Source organism: Siniperca chuatsi, linkage group LG8 (genome assembly GCF_020085105.1).
Source record: "Siniperca chuatsi isolate FFG_IHB_CAS linkage group LG8, ASM2008510v1, whole genome shotgun sequence".
NCBI classification, from domain to species: domain Eukaryota; kingdom Metazoa; phylum Chordata; class Actinopteri; order Centrarchiformes; family Sinipercidae; genus Siniperca; species Siniperca chuatsi.
In genome coordinates this window covers 490,001-510,000 of record NC_058049.1, presented here as the reverse complement: position 1 = coordinate 510,000, position 20,000 = coordinate 490,001, and the positions used below count along the sequence as shown (strand labels likewise).

The window sequence follows — 20,000 nt, the reverse complement described above, 5'->3', positions numbered from 1 at the left end:
CGTAACACAAAGAGCCAGAGTGGAATAACAAGCTGGTTTCACCATTAAAGCTACTTTGAAATAACGAGCTGTGTGTTAAGGAGGTAAACTGAAGAACACGTCGGTCGTTAAAAGGTTTCACGTGTTAAACGTTCGCAGCTTCTGGAAGCTTCCTCTCTTCTCCTTCTCCTTTGTGTCTGAGTTCATCGCAGCGTCACAGCGATGGAAACAAAAAGCTGCTGATACCTGATCTGTTGACCATCAGTCAGACTCAACACACTCCACCCACTGCTCCACCTGAACAACAGGTGTCAGTTACTGTCACCGATGCGTTCAGGGGCCGTCTGACGTCCCAGCGCTCAGCTCCGAAGTCAGAACAAAGAGGAGCTTTTGATCCAGACTGTTGTTCTGTTTCAGATCTTCTCCCTCAGTGGAAAAGAAAAACTGGGACACGTCACTGTGGTAATCAATCACTTAACAGGGAAATGTGACAATCGATCATGATGATCGTGTTTACAGGAGCACGTGAAGGCAGCAGATGCAGCCTGTTGCCAGAGATGGTCTATTGAGAAGATGAGTCACTCTGTTAACATCTACAGTCTCAAACAGTAGCTGTTACCACTGTGACACATTTATTACAAAGATAAACGACATTTCACTAAATGTTTATAGTTTAACAGAAACTCAGATTATCTGTTTAATGTCCACAAGTGTTGTTGTTAAGTGTTAGCACACTGGCTAATGTACATGGTACAAGCTAGCATGTTAGCATTACCAGAGGGTCCCGAATGAGTGTGAGGCTAGTTAGCTAACTGACCGTTTGCTAAACCCCTCCCCCGAACAGTGATTGTCCAATCACAGCTTAGCAACAGTAACTATAGTAACAGCAGGTGCGTCAGTGTTTGTGTTGATGGATGACCAAAAACAGAGAGCTAAAGTGCAGCACAAGATGCTAACGTTAGCATGTCCGGCTAACTAGCTTACTAGTAGGCTAGTCTTCCTTTCGTTTTGAGCGAATGAAGCGACACGCGTTAGAGAACGATGGTTTCAGTTAAATGTTGATAATCACGTTGTGTTTCGTGTCTGAAGTCACTGCAGACTTTTTCTGTCTGAGGCCAGACCAGGATCTCCTCCAACAGGAGCTCTGAGAGTCTGAACAGAACCAGAACACAGTTTCATGATTCAGTAAGAAAATCTAGCTTTTTCCAGCTGAGGTTGTTATTCAAGGTTTATACATCGGCCACATTTATGTCGACCAGACTTTACTGCAATGCCCTTTAAGCTGCTGTCAGTCAGGTCTCCCTTTCCCGCTTGCAGTTGGTCTTCTGACGCTCGTCTTCTAACAGCGAGAGGACATTTCCCCCTCACCGGCTCCCTCTACGTTTTAGGGCTGATTTTAAGATGTTATTGTTTACCTATAAATCATTTAATGGGCTAATAGCTCCATCCGATCTCGCTGACCTTCTACAACCGTACGTCCCATCAGGGTCACTCAGGTCAGCTGACCATTTACTCCCCGTCGTCCCAAGAATCAGAATCAGAATCAGAAATACTTTATTGATCCCCGAAGGGAAACTCTTTGTTACAGCAGCTCGCCTTTACGTCAGTGCACACAGGAGAAAGTACTAGCAAACAATATGATGCACTATAAAAACTATAAAACAGGTCAGAAAATAAATGAAGTACCTGGTGGGTATAAGTATAAGATAAAATAACTGTGAAGTACCAAGTGGGTTTACCGGTTGATGATGATAATACAGTATAATAATACAGTGTAATAATATAAGTAATAAGCAGAGGTGCATGTACTGTCGAGTTAAGTGCAGCTTATTGAGATTATTAAGATATTGCACAGCAGTAATGGAGGTAAATAATATCAATATCAATAAATAGGAAAAACTAACATGGGAAAACTAAATATTGCACAGGAGTAATAAACAGAATATTGCACAATTGTTCAAGTATTGCAGTGTTGTTAATGATCAATGTCCAGTTTAGTGACTTCGGGTCATACAGACAGACACTTAGAGGGAGGAGTTAAAGAGTCTGATGGCCGCAGGCAGGAATGACTTCCTGTGGCGCTCTGTGGTGCATTGTGGGGGGATGAGTCTTCCGCTGAAGGTGCTCCTTTGTTTGACCAGCACGTCATGGAGCGGGTGGGAGACGCCGTCCAAGATGGCGTGTAGTTTACCCAGCATCCTCCTCTCTGACACCACCGCCAGAGAGTCCAGCTCCACCCCCACAATGCCACCGGCCTTACGGGTCAGTTTGTTGAGTCTGTTGGCGTCCGCTACCCTCAGCCTGCTGCCCCAGCATGCAACAGCATACAGGACAGCACCGGCCACCACAGACTCATAAAACATCCTCAGCATCGTCCGGCAGATGTTGAAGGACCTCAGCCTCCTCAGGAAACAGAGGCGGCTCTGGCCCTTCCTGTAAACAGCCTGAGTGTTCTTGGTCCAGTCCAGTTTATTATCCAAGTGGACTCCCAGGTACTTGTAGTCCTAAGAACAAGAACAAGGCTGAAGCACGGAGGGACTCGTGCAGCCCCCAAACTGTGGAATAAGTTGCCTCTGCATGTCAGGCTCGCCCCGACACTGCCTGCTGTTCAGTCCCGTCTCGCTGTGAGAGTAGCCCTTTCATTTCACTGTCCCGGGCTTTTAAACCAGTTGATGTTTTTACGCATCTCTATGCTATCTCTGTGTTGCACAGCACTTTGGTCAGCTGCTGTTGTTTTTAAATGTGCTTTCTAAATAAACTTGGATTGGATCATGCTGAAGTCATGACCAGCTGATGTTGTGTTGTAAGATCTGATATTTTGGAGGAAAACTAATGAAATATGTTGTCAGTGAACATTTTACTGATATACATTAACAACATTTCCTCATTGTGTTCATAGAAAATACGATCCGGGCGGCATTACGTTTCCCTAAAATCACATTTGCAAGTTAGTTGTTTATAAGACAGTCGTACTTCCGAAGGTATAGTTAGCATATCGTTAGCTAACTTCGTTATTTTGCCACGGTTACGACAGCGGTTCAGGACTAGCATACCCAGCTGGTCCCAGATGCTATCAGAGGCTAAGCTAACGTTAGCGGATCTGCTCTGACGTGTTTGTCCTCATCCTGAAAGACTTTTCTCTCGTAAAAGTGAAACATATTATTTCAGACGCTGAATGTGTTTGACTCTGTGATGATAAAAGCTGCCGGACTGTGAAAACACCAGGAACCACGATGGAAGGACTTTGTCGCTCCTTCTCCGATGGCTCTTCTGCCAGGTGCTGAGTTTTCTCTGAAGGTGGAGGCAGAGTGAGCGCTCTGTGCTTTCTGTCCCATCTGTGCAGGGAGGAAGCAGAGATGCTCAGCTGTCAGAGGAAGGACGGAGAATAAAACCTGCTGCTGTCATCTCTCACTCCTCACTGCCTTTCTTTCTCCTGTAGCTGAACTTCACCATCAAACCCAGTTTAACCAGTTAGATCCTGCACAGGCTGACGCCACCCGAGCTGCAGGTCTTCTCTTTGTGTCTTCGTTAGTTTTCTGGTGTAGTTTGAGATGCCGGTGCAGATCCCGGACGACTCGGACTTCTCTTCGTTCAAAGATCAGTGTCTGAGCTCGGACGGATGGATCAGCCGCTACAACAAGGCAGGAGTGACGGTGTGGTGCCGGGAGGAGGAGAGCAGGAGCGTCCAGAAACTCAAGGTGAGGAGGCGCATCATCCTGACGAAGGGAGATACGAGGGTCGGACCAATGAAATAAAGTCTAAAAGTGTTTGTGACATTTTGGAGATACAAGGTTTTCTAACTCTTGATGTAAAATGTAACTCCAGCTTTCAGGTGACTTTAGTGGAGGCAAAGACATGATTAGTCGATAAATCGGTTAGTTGATCGACAGAAAATGAATCAAACAAACTTTTTATTCATTTTAAAGCAACAGTTTTCAGTTTCCAGCGTCTTCATTGTGTTTTTCTCTGTTTTATAGAAAAGTAAACTGAATATCTTTGGGTTTCGGACTGTTGGTCGGATAAAATAAGACTCTGGGAAATTATAACAGGCTTTTTTCAATGTTTGACATTTTAATGGCAAAACAGTTATTAGATTAATTAAGAAAATAATCGTTAGATTAATCGAAAATGACAATGATCATTCGGTGCAGCCCGAGAATGTGATATTATAATGATACTATAATAAATGTTAAAAGCTGTAAAAAACTCCATAAATAGCTTTACAACATATTAACTTAAGGTCCACTTACTAGCTTTTTCTGGAGCTTTCAACAACATCTCCCGTCTAGCTTTTGTTCAGTTGTCATGGAGATGGCTCAGTTGTCGTCACGTGACCTAAGTATGGAACAATGTAAGAATTAAGTTAAAATTATTTTTCGTCAAACTTCTGTTTCCAAGCTCCACAGTGAACCTTTATACACTCAAATAATAATAAACATTCAACATTCAATACAAAGGTTCAATATTAACGGGCTGTAATACAGAAATGTAAAAATAAATACAGCAGCCATGTGCGAAAAACCTTAATATGTAATAATGCACATGTACATAGACCTCCGAATACATCACACATAAACACACTGCTCTTTGGAATAAAGTTCGTAGTGATTTTAAATTCAAATCTTCCTCATCAAACAGAACTTATTCACGGTTACAAACAGAAATATTCACTTATTCATTAAGAAATATGAGAAAATAGGAACTTCAAATCTAGAAAATGTAATAATGTGAACAAACAAATGATTCACATCGTCACCAAAGAGCATTTTGATCAGACGTTATTATGATAATCCATATAATCACTTTAACCCTTCAGTCAACAGTTCCACCTTCACTGAGTCAGAGTCAATATTTAGATCTTTCTGCAAGAACTCGTTCAACTTGTTTCACTTACGGATGTGTAAATCTACTCTGAGTAAACAGTGAAGAACAGCAGCTGCAGTGAAACAGAAACACAAAGATAGTAGCTGATCGTAGAGCTGCAACGATTAGTCAATTAATCAATTAATCAATGGACAGAAAATTAACTAATCGTTTAAGTAATTTTTCTATGTAATACAAGACATTTAATGGTTTCAGCTTCTCAAATGTGAAGATTGTCTTCTTGTCCTGGTCGTACATGATGGTAACCTGAATATTTTGGGCTCTGGACTGTTGGTCGGTCAAAACAAGACATTTGAAGACGTCCCGTCGGTTATGACGGACATGTTTCACTATTTTATAAACCAAACAATTAACAGATTAATTCAATTGAGGATTCAGCGATAATAAAAATAACTGTTAGTTGCAGCTCTACTTGTGAAGCTTTTTGTAAAATCTGCTACATGAATAAAGTTTATTTAGTTATTGACTGATTGTCTTTCGTGTCGACTGCATTGCCTGTCACCATGGTAACAGTTATCAATAAAAGCAGTGAATATAATGACAGCTGACAAGCATCAGTGTCAGAACAGAGAGGACAGAAGACACTGGAGCAGACACTGTCGTGTAGATTGTATATGTGAGGTTGTTGCGTTGATGCCTTGCTCAGTGGCACCTCAGACTGTTTCTGTGAGCTATATGTATCACAGCTGATCAGAGGCCCGGCGGCCCTCTGCTCTCAGTCTGTAGCCCTCTGCTCTCAGTCTGTAGCCTGGTGGCCCTCTGCTCTCAGTCTGTAGCCCTCTGCTCTCAGTTTGTAGCCCTCTGCTCTCAGCCTGTAGCCCGGTGGCCCTCTGCTCTCAGTCTGTAGCCCTCTGCTCTCAGCCTGTAGCCCTCTGCTTTCAGTCTGTAGCCCTCTGCTCTCAGCCTGTAGCCCGGCGGCCCTCTGCTCTCAGTCTGTAGCCCTCTGCTCTCAGTCTGTAGCCCTCTGCTCTCAGTCTGTAGCCTGGTGGCCCTCTGCTCTCAGTCTGTAGCCCTCTGCTCTCAGTCTGTAGCCCTCTGCTCTCAGCCTGGCGGCCCTCTGCTCTCAGTCTGTAGCCCTCTGCTCTCAGGCTGTAGCCCTCTGCTCTCAGGCTGTAGCCCTCTGCTCTCAGCCTTTAGCCCAGTGGCCCTCTGCTCTCAGTCTGTAGCCCTCTGCTCTCAGTCTGTAGCCTGGTGGCCCTCTGCTCTCAGTCTGTAGCCCTCTGCTCTCAGTTTGTAGCCCTCTGCTCTCAGCCTGTAGCCCGGTGGCCCTCTGCTCTCAGTCTGTAGCCCTCTGCTCTCAGTTTGTAGCCCTCTGCTCTCAGCCTGTAGCCCTCTGCTTTCAGTCTGTAGCCCTCTGCTCTCAGCCTGTAGCCCTCTGCTTTCAGTCTGCAGCCCTCTGCTCTCAGCCTGGCGGCCCTCTGCTCTCAGTCTGTAGCCCTCTGCTCTCAGCCTGTAGCCCTCTGCTCTCAGTCTGTAGCCTGGTGGCCCTCTGCTCTCAGTCTGTAGCCCTCTGCTCTCAGTCTGTAGCCCTCTGCTCTCAGCCTGGCGGCCCTCTGCTCTCAGTCTGTAGCCCTCTGCTCTCAGCCTGTAGCCCGGCGGCCCTCTGCTCTCAGTCTGTAGCCCTCTGCTCTCAGTCTGTAGCCCTCTGCTCTCAGTCTGTAGCCTGGTGGCCCTCTGCTCTCAGTCTGTAGCCCTCTGCTCTCAGTCTGTAGCCCTCTGCTCTCAGCCTGGCGGCCCTCTGCTCTCAGTCTGTAGCCCTCTGCTCTCAGGCTGTAGCCCTCTGCTCTCAGGCTGTAGCCCTCTGCTCTCAGCCTTTAGCCCAGTGGCCCTCTGCTCTCAGTCTGTAGCCCTCTGCTCTCAGTCTGTAGCCTGGTGGCCCTCTGCTCTCAGTCTGTAGCCCTCTGCTCTCAGTTTGTAGCCCTCTGCTCTCAGCCTGTAGCCCGGTGGCCCTCTGCTCTCAGTCTGTAGCCCTCTGCTCTCAGTTTGTAGCCCTCTGCTCTCAGCCTGTAGCCCTCTGCTTTCAGTCTGTAGCCCTCTGCTCTCAGCCTGGCGGCCCTCTGCTCTCAGTCTGTAGCCCTCTGCTCTCAGCCTGTAGCCCTCTGCTCTCAGTCTGTAGCCTGGTGGCCCTCTGCTCTCAGTCTGTAGCCCTCTGCTCTCAGTCTGTAGCCCTCTGCTCTCAGCCTGGCGGCCCTCTGCTCTCAGTCTGTAGCCCTCTGCTCTCAGGCTGTAGCCCTCTGCTCTCAGCCTTTAGCCCAGTGGCCCTCTGCTCTCAGTCTGTAGCCCTCTGCTCTCAGCCTTTAGCCCAGTGGCCCTCTGCTTTCAGCCTGTAGCCCTCTGCTCTCAGCCTTTAGCCCAGTGGCCCTCTGCTCTCAGCCTGTAGCCCTCTGCTCTCAGCCTGTAGCCCTCTGCTCTCAGTCTGTAGCCCTCTGCTCTCAGCCTTTAGCCCAGTGGCCCTCTGCTCTCAGCCTGGTGGCCCTCTGCTCTCAGTCTGTAGCCCTCTGCTCTCAGCCTTTAGCCCAGTGGCCCTCTGCTCTCAGTCTGTAGCCCTCTGCTCTCAGCCTGTAGCCCGGTGACCCTCTGCTCTCAGTCTGTAGCCCTCTGCTCTCAGCCTGTAGCCCTCTGCTCTCAGCCTGTAGCCCGGTGGCCCTCTGCTTTCAGTCTGTAGCCCTCTGCTCTCAGCCTGTAGCCCGGTGGCCCTCTGCTCTCAGTCTGTAGCCCTCTGCTCTCAGTCTGTAGCCCTCTGCTCTTAGCCTGTAGCCCGGTGGCCCTCTGCTCTCAGTCTGTAGCCCTCTGCTCTCAGTTTGTAGCCCTCTGCTCTCAGCCTGTAGCCCTCTGCTTTCAGTCTGTAGCCCTCTGCTCTCAGCCTGTAGCCCGGTGGCCCTCTGCTCTCAGTCTGTAGCCCTCTGCTCTCAGCCTGTAGCCCGGTGGCCCTCTGCTCTCAGCCTGGTGGCCCTCTGCTCTCAGTCTGTAGCCCTCTGCTCTCAGCCTGTAGCCCGGTGGCCCTCTGCTCTCAGTCTGTAGCCCTCTGCTCTCAGTCTGTAGCCCTCTGCTCTCAGCCTTTAGCCCGGTGGCCCTCTGGTTTCAGTCTGTAGCCCTCTGCTCTCAGCCTGTAGCCCGGTGGCCCTCTGCTCTCAGTCTGTACCCTCTGCTCTCAGTCTGTAGCCCTCTGCTCTCAGCCTGTAGCCCGGTGGCCCTCTGCTCTCAGTCTGTAGCCCTCTGCTCTCAGTTTGTAGCCCTCTGCTCTCAGCCTGTAGCCCTTTGCTCTCAGCCTGTAGCCCTCTGCTTTCAGTCTGTAGCCCTCTGCTCTCAGCCTGTAGCCCGGTGGCCCTCTGCTCTCAGTCTGTAGCCCTCTGCTCTCACCCTGTAGCCCGGTGGCCCTCTGCTCTCAGTTTGTAGCCCTCTGCTCTTAGCCTTTAGCCCGGTGGCCCTCTGCTCTCAGTCTGTAGCCCTCTGCTCTCAGTTTGTAGCCCTCTGCTCTCAGCCTGTAGCCTGGCGGCCCAGCAGCCCTCTGCTCTCAGCTTGTAGCCCGGTGGCCCTCTTCTTTCAGTCTGTAGCCCTCTGCTCTCAGTCTGTAGCCCTCTGCTCTCAGCCTGTAGCCCGGTGGCCCTCTGCTCTCAGTTTGTAGCCCTCTGCTCTCAGCCTGTAGCCTGGCGGCCCAGCAGCCCTCTGCTCTCAGCTTGTAGCCCGGTGGCCCTCTTCTTTCAGTCTGTAGCCCTCTGCTCTCAGTCTGTAGCCCTCTGCTCTCAGCCTGTAGCCCGGTGGCCCTCTGCTCTCAGTCTGTAGCCCTCTGCTCTCACCCTGTAGCCCGGTGGCCCTCTGCTCTCAGTTTGTAGCCCTCTGCTCTTAGCCTTTAGCCCGGTGGCCCTCTGCTCTCAGTCTGTAGCCCTCTGCTCTCAGTTTGTAGCCCTCTGCTCTCAGCCTGTAGCCTGGCGGCCCAGCAGCCCTCTGCTCTCAGTCTGTAGCCCTCTTCTTTCAGTCTGTAGCCCTCTGCTCTCAGCCTGTAGCCCGGTGGCCCTCTGCTCTCAGTTTGTAGCCCTCTGCTCTCAGCCTGTAGCCTGGCGGCCCAGCAGCCCTCTGCTCTCAGCTTGTAGCCCGGTGGCCCTCTTCTTTCAGTCTGTAGCCCTCTGCTCTCAGTCTGTAGCCCTCTGCTCTCAGCCTGTAGCCCGGTGGGCCTCTGCTCTCAGCCTGTAGCCCGGCGGCCCTCTGCTCTCAGCCTGTAGCCTGGTGGCCCGGCTGCCTCCTGCAGAGGAAAGACAAACCACCGCTCAGCGTCAGCGTGCTGAAAAATTCAGAGCGGAAAGGAAAACGTTACGGCTGGAAACCCGAGGACGGAGGTGGAGAGGCGTTCAACCGACAGCAGAGCTGCGAGACGTTTCAACAGGGAGAGCACTGAGACATGAACAGAAACCAGTTCACTTCAAGTTTACAGGTTCTGTCACTTTACTGGAGTATTTCCAGTCTGGAGACTTACTTTGCCTCCACTTCAGGGGAAGCATTGAACTATTGTAGCTGCGGCCAAGAGCGTAATTTCCACAGTTTCCCCTCACTTTGATGTTTCAGGCTGATTTTCTTCCTGAAGTGCAGATTCGAGGAGAGACGACAGGTTTTACCCTCAGAGCTCCGAGCTAACCAGCAGCAGCCAGCGTCGCAGAGCGTCTTAATGCAGGCTGCTCTGTTGCTGACAGGAATACCTGCAGACACCACGCAGTTTATCGTGTTAAAAATGATTCAATCTGTACTGTATTTCTAAAATGACAGTTGAATAGAACATCATTTAATAAATAAGATAGTAAAGCCCGATGCTCTTTGTAGTAAACACGCAAATACAACACTAACCATACTATATACACTGTATATACACTGTATATACACTGTATATATAGAGGTGTGAAGTACATCAGTACTAACAAGGGAAAACTAATATTGCACGGGAGTTGTACACAGAATATTGCACAATTATTATTAATTATGGCAGAGATGTTAATGATCACAGTTTAGTAACTTCGGGTCATACAGACTGACACTTAGAGGGAGGAGTTAAAGAGTCTGATGGCCACAGGCAGGAATGACTTCCTGTGGCGCTCTGTGGTGCATTGTGGGGGGATGAGTCTTCCGCTGAAGGTGCTCCTTACTGTGGAGATTCATGTTTCACCTTCAACAGGAGATAAATATGGCTGTTAAACCTTTTGAGTAACTTTAGACGTTGACTTGTTGGGAACCTGAAGAGGAGCAACCAGGAAAGCATTCGACACTGTGTGGGCATTCACATTAAGGGAGACTGTAAGTGTGTCTTTAGGGAGCATTAATGTACAGCTGCTGATAGGCTGAGACACCTGTCAATCAAGGCAAACATGCTCACAAACATACTTCTTTTTAAGCCTCAAAGCTGCGTTTATCAATATTTTATATTAATATTAAATCAGTTGTCTCTGTGTAATGTAGAATGACGAGAATTGTCACCAACTGAGCGTTTTATGGAAGTTTTTAATTAGACTTTATTAGTTGTAACCCACAGAAGACAATCCACAAATGAGCACCATGACCCACAAATATTTCACTATGCACAAACATGTATTTGTGTATTTGTGTTGTGTAAAGTCATATCCACAACAATACAGATTGATACTTACTCTGTAAAGACGTATTTTAATTTCACACAGAAATTATATAGGTTTTACAAATGTAACTAGTTTCACCACAACAAATACATGTAAAGTGATATTTACGCATTTGTGAATCCATTTTTACACGTGAAACTGGTTTTGCACATTTGTATCCTGTCAGCTTGTGGGCCGCTCAGTAGTTTCTTCATTTTGCATCATCACTGACATCACTGATTTAGCAGATGTTTCCCTCACGAGTTGGTTGAGACCAAAAACCTCCAGATATATTGGACTGACATTCATCAGGTGACACGACTCCTGATGGAGGATCATGTTGCTCCGTAACTGCTGGAGGTGGAGACTTTGTGTGTATTTGCTCGTTGACTGTTCGAAAATCTATTAATGCAGCTTTAATATATTGAAAATTTAATTTCAAGACACATTATCAGAAGTTAAATCATGGAAAAAGTTTGTAGACTGTAGAGAGAAGTTTTTGTTTTTCACTTCAACACAGTCAGAGTTGTATCACTGCGTCATCTAGTGGACGTTAGTGGGGCTGCAGCGGGACACACTTCCTGGTTGGTTAGCGTCTGTATGTTTGCTATATTAGCCTAGTTAGCCCGCTAACAGTTAGTTGAGCTAAATGATGTGATTCCGAGCGTTTTGGAGGTTTTGGAGTCGAGACGTTTGATGTCACACTGACCTCCATCTGGAAGAAACTACAGACGCACGACGACGACAGCCAGCTGCTCTGCTGACAGACTCACTCTGTGGACTGCTTGTCTTCATACATATATAGACTTTTGCTATTAACCCGTTCAGTGTTACATAATATCAGAATTGTAAGTTGTCAGATATGATGTCTCATCACAGAACAGTAACACAACTAATCAGTGACGTCTGTGAGGTTTTTGGTGAAACTGACAGCAACTATGAGCTCACAACAATCAATAAATATAACATGATCAAATAAAACAACAAAGATTAATCAGAGTATCTTTTACTCAGGTTTTACTCAAATCAAACATGTCGCGAATCTTTCCGACTTCATGGGGTCAAAGGTCAGCTCCTAGAATGTGCATTATTTACAAAAGCATCATAATCAATAAACTATTCAGTGAACTCTTTACAGCCTTTCACCCATCAAGCAGAACTTTATTGCTCGCATGTTGATTGGATCATCATAATAACAAGGAGGAGTTACAACCTCATGCTCATTCTGCTTATAAGCAGAGCTATCGACATGTTGACTGACAGCGAGATAAACCAATCGGTTCAATCACTTAAACAGTGGGCGGGACGCCGGCGTTCAGCTAATTCCTCCTGTACGTGCAAGACATACATCACAAACTCAAGACATCAGAAGCGAGTGTGAGTTCTCTGTGTGTTATTCTGCTTCACCAAAATGGAGAAAAGTAGGGCTGAAACTGGTAATTAGACCCTCGTTGAGACCAAGAAAATCCAAGTCAAAAGGCAGGAATGATTTAGTAGAAGTGTCACAAGCCACCAAAGTCCAGATGCATACTGTAGTACTGTATCCAGGGCTGCAGCTGCCCGACATCTGACTGCAGTCCCTCACGGACTCATCTTGCGGACTTGGGTAGATGGTGGACCCTCGAAACCATAAGGATGCAGAAATATAAGTTTGGTTTCAGACCACCAGGACACGGTGATGCACCAATCCACAACAAATCTGATCAGTGAAGTCATTAATTAGTCTCTGGTGTCGGTTTCTCCAGCGTGAGGATTTGCTGCTTTTCTTTGTTTTATGTTATATTATATTATAAACTGTGAAACATGAAAAACATAATTAACAGGCAGTTTAATGATGTGTCTCCACAGTGGAGCAGGTTTGTGAACCATCAGCGAAAATATAAATACACAGAAAAGACAGACGGGTACGCTCTCTGTCATGTGTACGGAGGTGTAATTACTGCAGAGCAGAGAAGCTGATCTTCAGGTCAGAGAGTGTTTGACCTGAGGCTGACCACAGGAAGTCACTGTGGCGAGAAGGAGTGTGTACGTTACTGAACAACACACACACTGATGCAAAAGCAGAGCTGATGATGATGAGGATGATGATGACTCCTGTTAATAATTCAGGAAGTCTTTCGGGAGCAGCGAGGCGCTTCTTCTCACATATGAATAATTGAACTCTCCTCTGGAGCTGACGACATCTCGGTCTGAACCCGGCAGAGGAGAACCAGAGATTAACAAGAAGAAATGTTTTACCTGTGCACAGGTGCTGATTAAAGAACCCGACAACATCGCAGACTGAGGTCGAAAATGTGCTCCTCGGAGGCAGATAAAAAGATGGATGTCAGTTTCATCTCTGTGTGTCCAGTACTGAAACATGTTTAGCCTAGCTTAGCACAAAGAACAGAAGCAGGAGGAAACTGCTAGCCTAGCTCCATCAGACAAAATGTGCTGAAAATTAGTTTTCAACCCCGATAATCACTAAAAACTGGATCCCTCAGAGATTGTGCAGAGACAGCCGGGCATGACAGTCATGCTATTATCAACAATGAGGAGGAAGTAACAATCCAAAAAAACGTTAGTCTTCAGTTGCTAATAACCTCACACCGTTCAGCTAGAAAGCTAACAGTACGCAGCCCGGTGTCACGTAATGCGTCCGCCAGTCCACCGTGGCAGCGTCACGTTTTCAACACGTTTTCATTCCGTGTTCAAGTTAGCAATAATAAATATGCAACGTCCGGTTTCAAAATAAAGCTTGCTGAGAAACATTTCAGGTGACAGTCGCAGTTCGGTTATGTTTAGGCCCCAAAACTACTTGGTCAGGTTTAGGGAAAGATCCTGGTTTGGGTTAAAAATAACTTCCATAAAACTATCACCCCGACCTCCTCTCTATGCAGACTTTGATGCTCTTATACTAAGTTCGTGCTTTGCTCCCGTCATTATCGCCCCCTGCTGGTACTACACCTTCATACACGTGTGTATTTTCATGCCTAGGCGAGGCTGAGGCTGTGTAGCATTAGCTCACGTTCAGCGTTTTGAAGTTCAGTGAAAAGCAGAGACCCCACACCTGTTAGCATGTAGCACTGAGTTCACAGCTACTAAGCTCAGTGCTAAATTACAGCACCACTCACTCAGCAGTATTAGCTTGTGTTGTGGCATTTAACAGGTATACTATTACGATCTGATAATGTTAGCATTACAAACATTTAGCCAGCTATTAGTACTGCTAGTTGTATTACCTGGTACAGTATGTTGTTTATTGAACAGGTGGAGAAATAGAAATGTAAGAAAGGAGATATTGTGGTTTTAGCAGCAGTTAGCATTGGAGCTATTTGTTGACCAACAACCGCTGGGTGCAGTGACCGAACACAGCATCTCTAAAATCCTGAACTCATAGTGGAGTTCTCCCCCGTCAACAAAACCAGCTGACTACAGGATGGACCGCTCGCTAGTTGGTTAGATAACAAGATACAACATGTAAATCTGACAGACTTGGAGTTGTTGGAAGATGGATTTCTTCTCGTTTAAAGAAGCTAAGCTAGCAGTTTCCCCCTGCTTCCAGTCTTTGTGCTAAGCTACGCTAAAAATGTCTTCTGAAGATGGAAAGGGTTTGTTTTTTTTGTTTTATGTTGTTTTTTTACGTTGGCCTGTTATATAATCAGTGTCACATTCTTTCACCTTGTGTTTTGATGATGAATTATATAAAGTCAATAAAATAGGCTTGACTGGAACAGTTTGTGACTGAAACTCAATGCTAGCTGCAGGTCACAGCCTCAACGTTCTTTACTGAAACATTTCACACAGAAATGAGACGGACTGAGGGAGGAACAGACGTAGAGACTGCTGGTGAGTGACAGACAGACAAAGACATGAAGCTCAGGACTTTATGAATGATTAACGCAGCAGCAGAGCCGTGCTGATTGAGTTACACGGAGCGTTTTACAGTGTTGACCATCACAATATCTGATGACTGCAGCTCAGTCGAGCCCAACGCTCCTGTAAGATTACAGCAGTGGAAAAAAGTGACGTCCTACAATAAGCAGCCGTCTCACATGACGTCCGAAACTCTGACAGGCAGGAGGGAAGGTCTGTTTTCAACCTGTCTGTCTGTCTGTTAGCAAGACCTCTAAAAACAAGCATGTTTGGTTGAAATCCTGTGGACAAGTCTCCTCTACGTTGCCGGAACATGGAGGAAAATTATAGCATTTGCTGGCAAAAGTTTAAACACAAATTTCTTTTGAAGATACCTGAAGGCAAGAAAATGTACACACAAAACTTCAAATACTATTTATGGGGTCCTGGTTTCTTGTTATGCCAGGGTTGCTTCTTTAGTTTTATATATATATATATATATATATATATATATATATATATATATATATATACATATATATATATATATATATAAAGGTGGTCAAAGTGCAGCAGAAATGGGACAAATATATGACAAAATACAGTCAGAATACAGCAGACATTCAGCAGGTTGCGATACGGATCATACGAGGTCTGGATTGAGCAGGAATAGATGGAGTTACAGACGTCCAAACAGGAAGAGATAAAAGCATGGAGAACTTTCTCCAAGACCAAATTTTGGATCAAGACTGTACAGCCTTCTTGACTTGAGCATTAAACTGAGCTCAGATTCAAGCTACAGGGTGTCACTTATTGACAGAGGTTATTAGTGATGATATGTTTTACAAATAATGTCCCCAAGAGAAAACAATAGAGGACCTAAAACGGAGCCTGGTGGAACACCACAGCTGAGATGGGCAGTACAGGATGAAGCATTTCCCACAGAAACTGAGACGTTTGTGGTTGAGGCCGTATTTAAACCAGAATAACACAGTATCAGAGATGTTGACCCACATCTCAAGATGATTAAACAAGATGTTGTGGTTTCCATAGTGCTTCCTTTGCTAAGACTCATGGGATATGTTGTCAGAGGTCAGAGTATGCTGTCTGCTGTCAGAGGGCTGCCGGTTCTCTGCTGACCTGAAGGTTGACCTCTGAAATCCCAGACTGCCTGATAAGATCTGAGCCGGGAAAGTGAAGCTTTTCTGTCCTGAACCCAGCTGACATTGGGTGAGAGGCGCGGTACACCTGGACAGGTCGCCAGTCAATCACAGGGCTGACACATAGACACCCATTCAAGCTCACATTCACACCTACGGGCAGTTTAGAGGGAACAAAGTTCACACAACAGGAAAACAAAGTCAGTCCATCCAGAAAAGTAACAAATCTCTGCATTATTATTGTTATTTTTACCACATAGTTCACTTCTGAAACAAATAATCCAGTTGAAAACAGCTGTCAGAAGCACAGCTGATATAAAATCAAACCTCAACCTGAAATAACTTATCAACCTTTCCATTAAAAGAAAAACATGTCAGAACAGACTAATATTCCTTAAAAAGCTCCAAGAAGCTGCAGGTGTGAGTTGGCGAGAGAACGAGCAGCAGGTGTGCAGCGAGGAACAGGGTCAGGTGACTGGTTCAGGACCTCTGGTGGACAGGTGGGGAATGACAGGGTCTGCAGGGTCTTTTGTTATTACAGTTTTTTTTAGTTTTTTTATTCTGAACATTTTCATTTGTTGGAGCAGGTATTAATGGGCAATGTACATTTCTTGTTTTGTTGATTGACAGCTTGTTTGCCCAACAAAATAATTGTACATTGAAAGACCAAAGAATAAATCAATGCTTTGTTAAGGGGTAAATGGTAAATGACTGCGTTTATATAACGCTTTTATCCAAAGCGCTTTACACGTTCACCCTCACACACCGATGGCAGCGAGCTGCAGGGTGCTGGCCAACCATCGGGAGCAATGGGGTTCAGGGTCTTGCCCAAGGACACTTCAACATGTGGACAGGAGGAGGTGGGCATCGAACCGCCAGCCCTGTGATCAGTGGACGACCCGCTGTACCTCCTCGGCTCGGGGGAGGGAGGAGAGAGGGTGAGGGGCGAGGACGGGGGACCGAGCAGAGCTCAACAGTTTATACCACAACTAACTAAACTCTAACAACTGTCTCAGAACTGAGTTTTGTTTCCCTGCTAAAGAGTACAAAACAGGAAATGAGAGGAAAGTACAGAGAGTAATTAAGCCAAGTGAGAAAAATAAAGTCAGCTCTGAACCACCAGGTCTCACTGCGTCTGCAGACTGAAGGACGAAGGACTCTGAGCTTCAGATATTACACAACACATCCTACATTTCTAACTCTGGATCCTCTCTGGATGGTGACTCTCAGAAACACCATTTAACGCTCCATAAAAATCCTCTGCAGTTCGACAGCGCAGACATTCAATCCTCCTGACCTCGTCACACTGACTGTCATTATCTCACATGAGTTGCAGTGAAAAGTATTAGCAGCTTCTGAACGTTCAGAAATGGGTTTATAATAATGTGATGTAATATATTCTCCTGCTCTGGGAGAATAGATGAGAATTAGTGAACTCCTGCTCAAGGTCTCTAATTAATAAACACTATACTGTGTAAATATATATGTATACACACACACTACACCATTTCTTTTAAAAGCTGCACGTCCATTTATAAAATGTTTTTAGACTTTTTCATATAACGTGAATTTATGAGTTCACAGAGTTCTGTAACTAAAGTCTCAAGACAGGCAGAAAGTATTAGACAGCATTCGTGAGGACACCACGTCTTCACTCTGACTGTATTGAAGTGAATGAGAAGACCTCCGACTTCTCTCCACAAACACAAAGTCAGGACACAAAGGTCAGCTCTCAGCTGATTCACTGAGCTTCTTCTGATGCGAGTGCAGATGATCTGAATCGGCGAGCGTGTTCTGACGCGCTCGAACATCCTGCTTCAGATCGTATCAGTGAAAAGGTGTTTACTGGTTATTCAGCATCATTGTATTCAACAGGTTTCTGATCTGCATGCAGGATTAACTCCTCCACCTCTCATAGCTCCGCACTGACGGAGAATAATATGACGATTATCTGTTAATATGATCACTGCTGATTCAAGCCATGTGATGCGGTCACAGTAAGCGGACCCTGAGTTGAGATTAATCTGCTGTTTCCAAGATCAAGAATGAAACGTCCTTAAACTGCTGGGAATCACGGGCAATTCAAATGTGAACCTGCTGATGAAGACCATGCAGTTGAAAGGCCTGGAACAAGCGAGTGAGTGTTATTCTCTCTGTGTTTGTGTCTCAGATGAGGATAGTGTGTAAGGACGTGACGGCAGAGACGCTGTACGACGTCCTCCATGACACCAGCTACCGCAGGAAGTGGGACACCAACATGATCGACACGTATGACATCGGCAGGCTGACCGCCAACGCCGACATCGGATATTACTCCTGTAGGTTCATCTCTGCTTCTCAGTAACACCTGATTTGACTGTGTGATGTGACCTGAAGCTCCCTCAGTTAGCATCTCGTGACCTTTCGCTAAATCACTTTTCAACATTGGATTTCTAGTCCCACTCTGCGTTTACTTGTCCAGCCGAATGTGTTTCCTGAGTTGGTCTGTCTGTGTGTTGCTTGAAGGGAAATGTCCGAGCCCTCTGAAGAACAGAGACTTTGTGACGATGAGATCTTGGCTTCCTCTCGGCAGCGACTACCTGATCATCAACTACTCCGTCAAACACCCGGTGAGTTGGTTGGTGGTTACCGAAATAAAGTCAATAAAAGCTGGTTTGTTACCATCTAAGTCAGTTGTTCCCAAAGGGGGTGCGGTGGGACCCTGGGGTGCCTTAAGGCTGAGGGTGCCACAAGATTTATGTTTTATTTGCATTAACCACATTTTTATGTATCAGAATGGAAAAAATAAGCAGTAAACACTGAAATCACCACATTAAAGAAAGAGCTGAGCGGTGATGGAAAGATTTGTCACTTTAAATATGTCGGCCTACAATACAGTCTGTGGCGCCGGAACCAGAAGCAGAACCAGAAGCAGAACTCGAATCAGACTGGGAGGTTCTTGGCTTGCGGCTTTTTGTGGCGAGAGGACGCTGTCTGTATCTAAAACACGTCTCTTGTCCAGCAAAGATCACTTGGACAGGATGCAGGGGTTGAAACGTTTTGGGGACTACTGATCTAAAGAATCCTTTTCCAGCCTCGGGGGTCGCGACTCCACATTTGGTCACCTGATATGCAAATGAGGTTGCAATAAAGAATGCTGCAGGACTGTGTTTGTGAGTTTTGGTTTGGAGTGAGAGAAGATTACCGAGAGTACTGAACAATGTGAACTAACCGTTCTTCTCTGCGTGTCTCCTCAGCAACATCCTCCTAAGAAGGACTACGTCCGAGCCGTGTCCCTGCTGACCGGATACCTGATCCAGTCCAACGGAGCCAACTGCTCCACCCTGTACTACCTGACCCAGGTGGACCCCAAAGGTGAGACAGTAAAACTCACTGCTACATGAATGCAGCTGCAGAACATTTATTCTGACGGCATCACGTGTTGTTTAACTCTGAACACAACTCTGATCCCTCAAACTGCCGTTAAAGAAGTGAGGTCCAGACAAAATGCTCACTTTCCAAAATGAGTGCCCTTTTTCTAAAGATGTCCTCCCTTTCATGAGTACAAGACGTCACACACTCAGCAGCGTCCTGTCTTGTCCTCCCTGTCTGCAGGTTCGTTACCTAAGTGGGTGGTGAACAGAGTCTCTCAGTTTGTGGCTCCAAAGGTAAAATGATTCTTCTGTAAACATGAGATCAATATGAACCTCTTCTGACGGCAGTTTGTAGTTTTTCCCCTCCAGAGAAACCACCTGTCTCCTCATCATCGTCTCACTGTGTCTTCTTCCTCTCAGGCGATGAGGAAGATCTACAAGGCGTCTCTGAAGTATCCCGAGTGGAAGAGGAAGCACAACCCGAACCTGAAGCCGTGGATGTTTCCGGAGCAGAACACGCTGCCGTGCATCAACGTGTCGGAGCTGACGGTGCAGCGAGCCGACTCTCTGGAGAACATCGACGAGAGCGGCCTGAGCGAGGAGAAGACGCACCACAGCGACGACGAAGAGACTTAAACTTCCACGCAGACCGAAAGCATCCCCATTTATTTCTGTCTGATTTACTGTTTGTTGGTTTGTTTGTTTGTCAGACTGATGGCGGCCGGACCAGACTACAGCAGGATTCTGACTGTTTTTATCTGCGCGTACGTTTGTTCTTTATTTCACATCAACTCCAGATTTGGTTCAGTGACGTCTGCAAGTGTTCAGTGTTTAACGGCTTATTCGGCTTCAGTCTGGTTCAGATTTGGTTCAGTTTAGGCTAAACTAAAGCCACCTGGTTCAGGTGAGGTCCAGAGGGCGGTCATGATGAAAGTCTCTGCGCATCCTCACAGGTGTTTTCAGGTGACCTGCTCAGGTTAAAGGTGGGTGGAGTTACACTGGGAATTGAGTGAGGTCACTAAACAGCATGAACTAATAAGGTTATTTTTGACTTTGTTTTAAAAATGTCATTCTTTTTTGTAGCAATAAAAGTACATGTGACGGAACAGGGCTGCAGCTAACGATTACTTTCTCGATTCATTGATTAACGGCCACAAAATGCAGCGATTCCTTCACTTAGCTTGTTGTGTTTG

The 20,000-nt window shown here is 46.3% G+C and overlaps 1 protein-coding gene across 1 annotated transcript in view; it reads left to right on the top strand.

Annotated features, from left to right (window-relative positions):
* The first annotated feature begins 3,325 nt into the window (after nucleotides 1-3,325).
* The window catches only part of stard15 (StAR-related lipid transfer (START) domain containing 15), an 18,333-nt gene continuing 1,658 nt past the window's right edge, over nucleotides 3,326-20,000 (top strand). Inside the window, exons 1-6 of the mRNA XM_044205915.1 lie at nucleotides 3,326-3,677; nucleotides 17,625-17,772; nucleotides 17,960-18,063; nucleotides 18,691-18,808; nucleotides 19,049-19,101; nucleotides 19,228-20,000. The exon at nucleotides 19,228-20,000 is cut by the window's right edge and continues 1,658 nt beyond it. Coding sequence (XP_044061850.1) covers nucleotides 3,531-3,677; nucleotides 17,625-17,772; nucleotides 17,960-18,063; nucleotides 18,691-18,808; nucleotides 19,049-19,101; nucleotides 19,228-19,443 — 786 coding nt within the window. The 5' untranslated portion in view covers nucleotides 3,326-3,530 and the 3' untranslated portion in view covers nucleotides 19,444-20,000. The remainder of the gene's footprint in view (nucleotides 3,678-17,624; nucleotides 17,773-17,959; nucleotides 18,064-18,690; nucleotides 18,809-19,048; nucleotides 19,102-19,227) is intronic.